This window comes from Trachypithecus francoisi, unplaced genomic scaffold (genome assembly GCF_009764315.1).
Source record: "Trachypithecus francoisi isolate TF-2019V2 unplaced genomic scaffold, Tfra_2.0 Lachesis_group20, whole genome shotgun sequence".
In the NCBI taxonomy this organism is placed as follows: Eukaryota; Metazoa; Chordata; class Mammalia; order Primates; family Cercopithecidae; genus Trachypithecus; species Trachypithecus francoisi.
The window spans coordinates 71,627,836-71,635,913 of NW_022681466.1; the positions used below are offsets into that span (position 1 = coordinate 71,627,836).

Below are 8,078 nucleotides of genomic sequence, written 5' to 3' on the forward strand. Positions count from 1 at the left end.
GTGGGCGGGGTTGTGGGCGGGGCCTGAGCGCGGCCGCCGTGGCGCCTGCGCCGTCCATTGTGCTGTGCGTCCCGCGCCGCATTCGCGTTCTCGGAGTGGAGGGGGCGTTAGCTCCGCGCAGCCGCCGGCGTCGCCACCATGGACCTAGGTGGGTGCCGCGTCTCTTCAGCCCCGGGTTGCGTCCCGCGATGCGCCGCCGGGGCGGTGCTGCCCGGTCGCGCCTCCTGCCGCGCACGCTCGCGCGGGCCTGAAGCGTTCCCCGCGTCGGGGCGGGTCTGGGGGTCCCCGGGTGGCCTTGACGGGGGTGGTCGGGGTCCGGCCGTGCGTTGGGCCGTGTCTTGCCGCCTCCGGCCCCCTCCGCGGGAAAACACCGAGCAGACGTGAAGTGAGAGCCCCTGGAAGCGCCCGGGGCTCGCGCACGTGCTTTGAGAAACGGGCTCTCTCCGAGCACCCCCGGGTCCCCCGGCGGCCTCGTTTCCTGAATGGCAACTGCGTTCTTGAGCAAGCGTCTTACGCTCCAAGTGTCTTACGCGCATCAGGTTTCCTCATCGACAGAGCTGGGAGAATGGCAGTGTGTCTCCCCCACTGAGTGTTGGGCGACTTTTCATGGAGGTCGCCGAGGTACAGTGTCCGGTGCGGGGCTGCGCGGGTCACACCGCGGTTGGGGCGGCTGCGTTCCTGAGGCGTCACTTTCTGAACCTGCGTGCGTCCTGATTCAGAATCTTGCAAGGTCTGGGAGAGGGGAACCCTGGAACTAGAAGCTCCCTGCTAAGCCTCGACACAGGCTGCTAAGACCAGGAGGCTGTTCTGGGAGAGCTGGGGGTGAGGCACCCCGCGATGTGTCAGCAGTAGTAGGCTGGGGGGAAATGGTCTGTTTCCCCCCTCCCCGCCCCCCCCCAGAGAGCTCTTCAGGAGCGGAATGTTAGAGCTCTTAGGACTTGGAGCCCCTCAGCCATAATTGCTTCCCAGCCCCACCACACAGGCGGGGGCACCCTCGGCAAATCGTTTCTGCGCCTCAGTGTCCTCTTCTCTAAAACGGGAATAATAGTCCTCAAAAGGTGGTTGTGAATCGAAGAGATCTTACATGTGCACCACCTAGCACCGTGCCTGGCATGGAGTAGGCGCATAATAAACCTAAGAAGTGGGCTAGCAAGCACTAGTTAACCATCCGTGATGAAGCACCCGGAGTATCTTCCAGCTAGTAACTGCCCTGGGACTTACTACTTCAAACTGTGGGTACTTACTGCGCGTGGAAGGCAGGTGTTGAGGGCCAGACATCTGCTCAACTAATCCAGTAATGCAATAAAATTAAATTTACAGCGTCAGGAGGGACCATATTTTGGGACCCTGGGAGAGCCTCCTGAGCCAGAAAGAAGGGCCGTAACCCCCAGAGAGGTCCCCTCTGCAGCCTAACCCTCCCTGGGAGTCAGCCTCAGCCGCTGTGAGCTGAGATGGATTGCCTCCACAAGTGGGTTACGTAGTGCTGAACCCTTGTCCTGTTGCTGCTCTCATAAATGGTGGGAAGGGTAAGATGGTCCTTAGTTTCCTGCAGTCAATGTTTTCTCTGCTGGTGTCTGGCCTGTGAAAATGGGGAATATGAGCTCTCGTGGGCATGAGAGACTGAGGAAGGAGTAGCATCTCTCAATCCTAGGAAAGGGGAGAGGACTCAGGAATGAGGAATAGGAAGCAGTATTTGTACCCTCGTTTTAGTTTCTAGGCCAAAGGAAACATGGCTGATAAAGGCCTACATCCTTTGATGTTTCTGAGCTGGGGGAGGCAAAGAATAGTGACAAGATTCTGGACCTGCCAACTATGAAAAGGTTTGGGGAAACCAACATTTACTGATCACCTAACTAGACTCTGTAACCTGATTCTTATTGTAGCTGTATTTATCTATCATAGCGTCCCGGGGAGATGGGGTCAGGAGATAGCAATACCAACCCACTAGAAAGGGCTTGACTGGTATATATCACATGATCCTCAAAGTTATAACATGAAGTCTGTATTATCCCCACATATGCAGAAGGGAGGCTTGGAGAAGCAACTTGACCAAGATCACATCCTTTTTTTTTTTTTTTTGAGATTGGGGGGGTCTCATTATGTTACCCCAGCTAGTCTTGAACTCCTGGCCTCAGGGATCCACCTGCCTCAGACCCCCCAAGTAGCTGGGATTACAAGTGCTAGCCACTGCACCTGACCAGAATCACATTATTTTTAAATGGCTGAGGTAGGATTTAAACCCATGTCTGATTAAACATCCCAAGATGCTTTCCATGGTAAGTCTGTGTCAATCGTTAGTTCCCTGAAGGAAGGCTTAATTTAGCACAGTATTTTCTGTATCTGCTCCCTGGTTTCTCCCACAGAGCAGGGCCATGAGTAGCTTGTTTTTGACCGGAAGGAGCTGTGGGTAGACTGTTTCCCTGAAAGGTAGAAGAATGTTTGAGGCCTGTTCCCAAGGCAGGTTGTAAAGGGTGAAGGCAGGGCTTGTCTGATTCCTTCTGTGCCCGTTACTCCATGGCTGTGTGATTGCTCTGTGCCCATTACCCTGTGGCTGTGTGATTACTCTGTGCCCATTACCCTGTGGCTGTGTGATTGCTGTGTGCCCATTACCCTGTGGCTGTGTGATTGCTCTGTGCCCATTACCCTGTGGCTGTGTGATTGCTCTGTGCCCATTACCCTGTGGCTGTGTGATTTCCCCTGTGCCCATTACCCTGTGGCTGTGTGATTGCTCTGTGCCCATTACCCTGTGGCTGTGTGATTGCTCTGTGCCCATTACCCTGTGGCTGTGTGATTGCTCTGTGCCCATTACCCTGTGGCTGTGTGATTGCTCTGTGCCCATTACCCTGTGGCTGTGTGATTGCTCTGTGCCCATTACCCTGTGGCTGTGTGATTGCTCTGTGCCCATTACCCTGTGGCTGTGTGATTGCTCTGTGCCCATTACCTGTGGCTGTGTGATTGCTCTGTGCCCATTACCCTGTGGCTGTGTGATTGCTCTGTGCCCATTACCCTGTGGCTGTGTGATTGCTCTGTGCCCATTACCCTGTGGCTGTGTGATTGCTCTGTGCCCATTACCCTGTGGCTGTGTGATTGCTTCTGTGCCCGTTACCCTGTGGCTATGCACCCTTCACCTGTCATGAGAAGCTCAGCTGTCATGTCCTGTGGTACATTCTCAGTGGCCACTGTAGTTTGCCTTCCTGCTATTTCTAAACCGCTCTCCCCACATCCTTTGCAGGCCCACCCTTTGCTGGAGGGTCTGGCCTCAGCAGCCCAGCTTTTTCTTTTCACACACTTTTCCTGAAGGATCTCATTCACTGTCATGGTTCCGGTGATCCCTCTGGGCAGATAACTCTCAGAATCACATTTCCCAGCTGACTTCCTTCCTGAACTTCCACCCGGCGTTTCCATTGCTGGAGGACGTCTGTACCTCGATAACCAAAGCTGAACTCATCTGTCCTCCCACCTATTCTGATTCTCCACCATTCCCTATATGTGACGCCACCCGGTTCCCAGGCTGGAGAGCTCGGAAGCCATTCTGGATTCCTCGGCCAGGTCCTTCTGACTCCAGCTCTGCAGTGGCTCTTGTAGCCATCCCTTCTCCCCTTCCGCTGATGTCATTGAAAACCCTTGTCATCTCTAACCATGATCGCCTACTAACAGCAGTGGCCATCTGGAAACATTTTCACTATACTGTCTTATTTGGCTTGTCTACGTGCAGGGCCCTTGAACATCTGTGAAGAAATGACTATTCTGCACGGAGGCTTCTTGCTGGCCGAGCAGCTGTTCCGCCCCAAGGAACTGGCAGAATTGACAAAGTCTGACTGGGAACGTGTTGGATGCCCCATCGTGGAGGCCTTAAGGGAGATCTCCTCAGCCGCAGCACACTCCCAGCCCTTTGCCTGGAAGAAGAAAGCCCTGATTATCATCTGGGCCAAGGTTCTGCAGCCACACCCCGTGACCCCGTCCGACACAGAGACGCGGTGGCAGGAAGACCTGTTCTTCTCGGTGGGCAACATGATCCCCACCATCAACCACACTGTCCTCTTTGAGCTGCTCAAATCCCTGGAAGCTTCTGGACTCTTTATCCAGCTCCTGATGGCCCTGCCCACCACCATCCGCCATGCAGAACTAGAGCGCTTCCTGGAGCACGTGACCGTTGACACTTCTTCTGAAGACGTGGCCTTCTTCCTGGACGTCTGGTGGGAGATGATGAAGCACAAGGGTCACCCGCAGGACCCCCTGCTCTCCCAGTTCAGTGCCATGGCCCATAAGTACCTGGCTGCCTTAGATGAGTTCCCCCATCCCCCAAAGAGGCTTAGGTCAGACCCAGACGTGTGCCCCACCATGCCCCTGTTGGCCATGCTGCTCCGCGGGCTGACGCAGATCCAAAGTCAGATCCTGGGCCCGGGGAGGAGGTGCTGTGCGCTGGCCAACCTGGCCGACATGCTGACCGTGTTTGCACTGATGGAGGACGACCCCCAGGAGGTGTCTGCAACCATGTATCTGGACAAACTGGCCACCGTGATCTCCGTGTGGAACTCGGACACCCAGAACCCCTACCATCAGCAGGCGCTGGCAGAGAAGGTGAAGGAGGCAGAACGGGATGTCAGCCTGACCTCACTGGCCAAACTCCCCAGTGAGACCATTTTCGTGGGCTGCGAGTTCCTGCACCGCCTGCTGCGGGAGTGGGGGGAGGAGCTGCAGGCCGTGCTCCTCAGCAGCCAGGGGACAAGTTATGACAGCTACCGGCTATGCGACAGTCTGACTTCCTTCAGCCAGAACGCAACGCTCTACCTGAACCGCACCAGCCTGTCCAAAGAGGAGAGGCAGATGGTCTCTGAGCTGGCGGAGTGTGTCAGGGACTTCCTGAGGAAAACGAGCACGGTGCTGAAGAACAGGGCCTTGGAGGACATCACAGCTTCCATTGCCATGGCCGTCATCCAGCAGAAGATGGACCGCCATATGGAAGTGTGCTACATTTTTGCTTCTGAGAAGAAGTGGGCCTTCTCGGAGGAGTGGGTAGCCTGCCTGGGGAGTAACAGGGCCCTCTTCCGAGAGCCAGACTTGGTGTTGAGGCTGCTGGAAACAGTGATAGACGTCAGCACAACTGACAGGGCCGTCCCTGAGTCTCAGATCCGGCAGGTGATCCACCTGGTCCTGGAATGTTACGCAGACCTCTCCCTGCCAGATAAAAATAAAGTCCTTGCAGGTATCCTGCATTCCTGGGGGCGAAAGGGCCTCTCTGAAAAGTTGCTGGCTTATGTGGAGGGTTTTCAGGAAGACCTCAATACGACTTTTAACCAGCTCACTCAGAGTGCCTCTGAACAGGGCTTGGCGAAAGCTGTGGCCTCCGTGGCCCGCCTGATCATAGTGAACCCGGAAGTCACCGTGAAGAAAATGTGCAGCCTGGCTGTGGTCAATCTCGGTGCCCACAAGTTCCTGGCCCAGATTCTCACTGCCTTCCCTGCCCTTCGGTTCGTGGAAGAGCAGAGTCCCAATTCATCTGCCATGTTCATGGTGTCATGCCTCAAAGAAACCGTCTGGACGAAGTTCTCTACACCCAAGGAAGAAAAGCAATTTTTAGAGCTCCTGAACTGCCTGATGCATCCCATGAAGCCCCAGGGGATTCCAGTGGCTGCTCTTCTTGAGCCAGAGGAGGTGCTGAGGGAGTTTGTCCTGCCTTTCTTGAGGTTAGATGTTGAAGAGGTAGACCTCAGTCTGAAGATCTTCATCCAGACTCTAGAAGCAGACACGTGCCGAGAGGAGCACTGGCTCCAGACCTGCTCCCCGTTTCCACTCCTCTTCAGCTTGTGCCAGCTCTTGGACGGCTTCAGCAAATACTGGCAGCTCCCCAAGGAGAAGCGGTGCCTCTCTTTGGATAGGAAGGATCTGGCGATCCATATCCTGGAGCTCCTGTGTGACATCGTATCAGCCAATGCCGAGACCTTCTCCCCGGACGCCTGGGTCAAGTCCCTGTCCTGGCTCCACCGCAAGTTAGAACAGCTGGACTGGACTGTGGGCCTGAGGCTGAAGAACTACTTTGAGGGGCACTTCAAGTGTGAAGTGCCAGCCACACTTTTTGAGATCTGTAAGCTTTCGGAAGATGAGTGGACCTCCCAGGCCCACCCAGGCTACGGAGCCGGCACGGGGCTCCTGGCCTGGATGGAGTGCTGCTGTGTCTCCAGTGGCATCTCAGAGAGGATGCTATCTCTCTTGGTGGTGGACGTGGGCAATCCTGAGGAGGTCAGGCTGTTCAGCAAAGGCTTTCTGGTGGCCCTGGTACAAGTCATGCCTTGGTGCAGCCCTCAGGAGTGGCAGCGCCTTCACCAGCTGACCAGGAGACTGCTGGAGAAGCAGCTTCTCCATGTCCCGTATAGCCTGGAATATATTCAGTTTGTTCCCCTGCTCAACCTGAAGCCGTTTGCCCAGGAGCTGCAACTCTCCGTACTCTTCCTGAGGACTTTCCAGTTTCTCTGCAGCCAGAGCTGTCATAATTGGCTTCCTCTGGAGGGCTGGAACCACGTGGTCAAACTCCTCTGTGGCAGTCTGACCCGCCTGCTGGACTCAGTCAGGCTGATACAGTCAGCTGGCCCTTGGGCCCAAGGACCAGAGCAGGACCTGACCCAGGAAGCCCTGTTCGTCTACACCCAGGTGTTCTGCCATGCTCTGCACATCATGGCCATGCTCCACCCGGAGGTCTGTGAGCCACTCTACGTTTTAGCCTTGGAAACCCTCACCTGCTATGAGACTCTGAGCAAGACCAACCCTTCTGTCAGCTCCTTGCTCCAGAGGGCGCACGAGCAGCGCTTCTTAAAGTCCATTGCTGAGGGCATCAGCCCCGAAGAACGGCGCCAAACCCTGTTGCAGAAGATGAACAGCTTCTGACCTGCGCGGGGAGCTGGGCCCCAACATGGCGGGTCTGCAGAAGATCAATAGCTTCTCACCTGCACAGGGGGAGCAGAAAAGCTGGGCCTCAGCATGGCGGGTCTGCAGGGGCCAGACCCGAGCAGCCTGGACTTGACAGTTACATGAAACTGTCCCCACAAAGTCATGGCAATAATGGTGCACAGAAAATAGTTTGTTGGGTGTTTGTAACGTACAAACTATCATAAAAATTCTCCTCTTTTGCATCTCACTTTGTCTCTTCTAAGTCGGCCTCAGCAATAGCCCAGGATTAAGTATGCTCTGAAATTGGGTTTAGTGTCTTCAAGATCAAATGCAGCCAGGAGGAACATGTTCATAACTGGACTTTTCCATCCTAGATTTTGGCAAATAAGCCCAAAGTTGAAACCATGTGAGTGGAAAAAGCACTGCAGGGTACGTATAACCCCCTTCAAGAGTTATTTCATCTTTTAATGTTTTTTCTTGAGGTATCTTGGAAAGGACAGCAGCTTGGAAAATAATCCAGTCCAGCCCTGGTTCTGCCTCTGGCCATGAGATTGCTGTGCCCGAGAGGCCTGCACAATTCTAAAGTGAGAGGATTGGAGGACCAAGATAAACTCTGCAGTGAGGGGCTAGGTTAATGACCTCAAGAAAATGGGTCCCCTCTGAATTGAATGTGTACAGTCTGTTGCTCAGGCTGGCTTTGAACCCTTGGACTCAAGAGATCTCCCACCTCAGCCTCCTGAGTAGCTGGGACAATAAGCACTCCCACTTACCTCCCATATAGTCTTAACTCCATCTATTCAGTCACCCACAAAGGGACTACTGTGAAGACGAGACCGATGTGCTGAATGGATGGGCCACATTAACTTCTGCCTTAGGAGGGGCTGTCGAGGTTTGGATGAATGAATGGTTTGGATAAGGGAATGATGTGTGCAGGAATGTAAAAAATGAGTTTGGGCCGGGTGCGGTGGCTCACACCTGTAATCCCAACACTTTGGGAGGCTGAGGTGGGAGGATCACTTGAGACCAGCCAACATATGAAGGCCCTGTCTCTTCAAAAAATAAAAAATAAAAAATTAGCTGGGTATGGTGACACACAACTGTAGTCCCAGCTACTCAGGAGGCTAAAGCAGGAGGATCACTTGATCCTGGGAGGTAGAGGCTGCAGTAAGCTGAGATCACACCACTGCATGCCA

General features: G+C 54.5%; 1 protein-coding gene across 1 annotated transcript; it reads left to right on the forward strand.

Moving 5' to 3' along the window:
• Window positions 1–3: 3 nt before the first annotated feature.
• On the forward strand, window positions 4–7,132 carry GEMIN4 (gem nuclear organelle associated protein 4). Its single transcript, XM_033185223.1, has 2 exons — window positions 4–148; window positions 3,716–7,132. The coding sequence occupies exons 1-2, from the start codon at window positions 139–141 to the stop codon at window positions 6,880–6,882; spliced, it is 3,177 nt and encodes a 1,058-aa protein (XP_033041114.1). The 5' UTR covers window positions 4–138; the 3' UTR covers window positions 6,883–7,132.
• The last annotated feature ends 946 nt before the right edge of the window (window positions 7,133–8,078 follow it).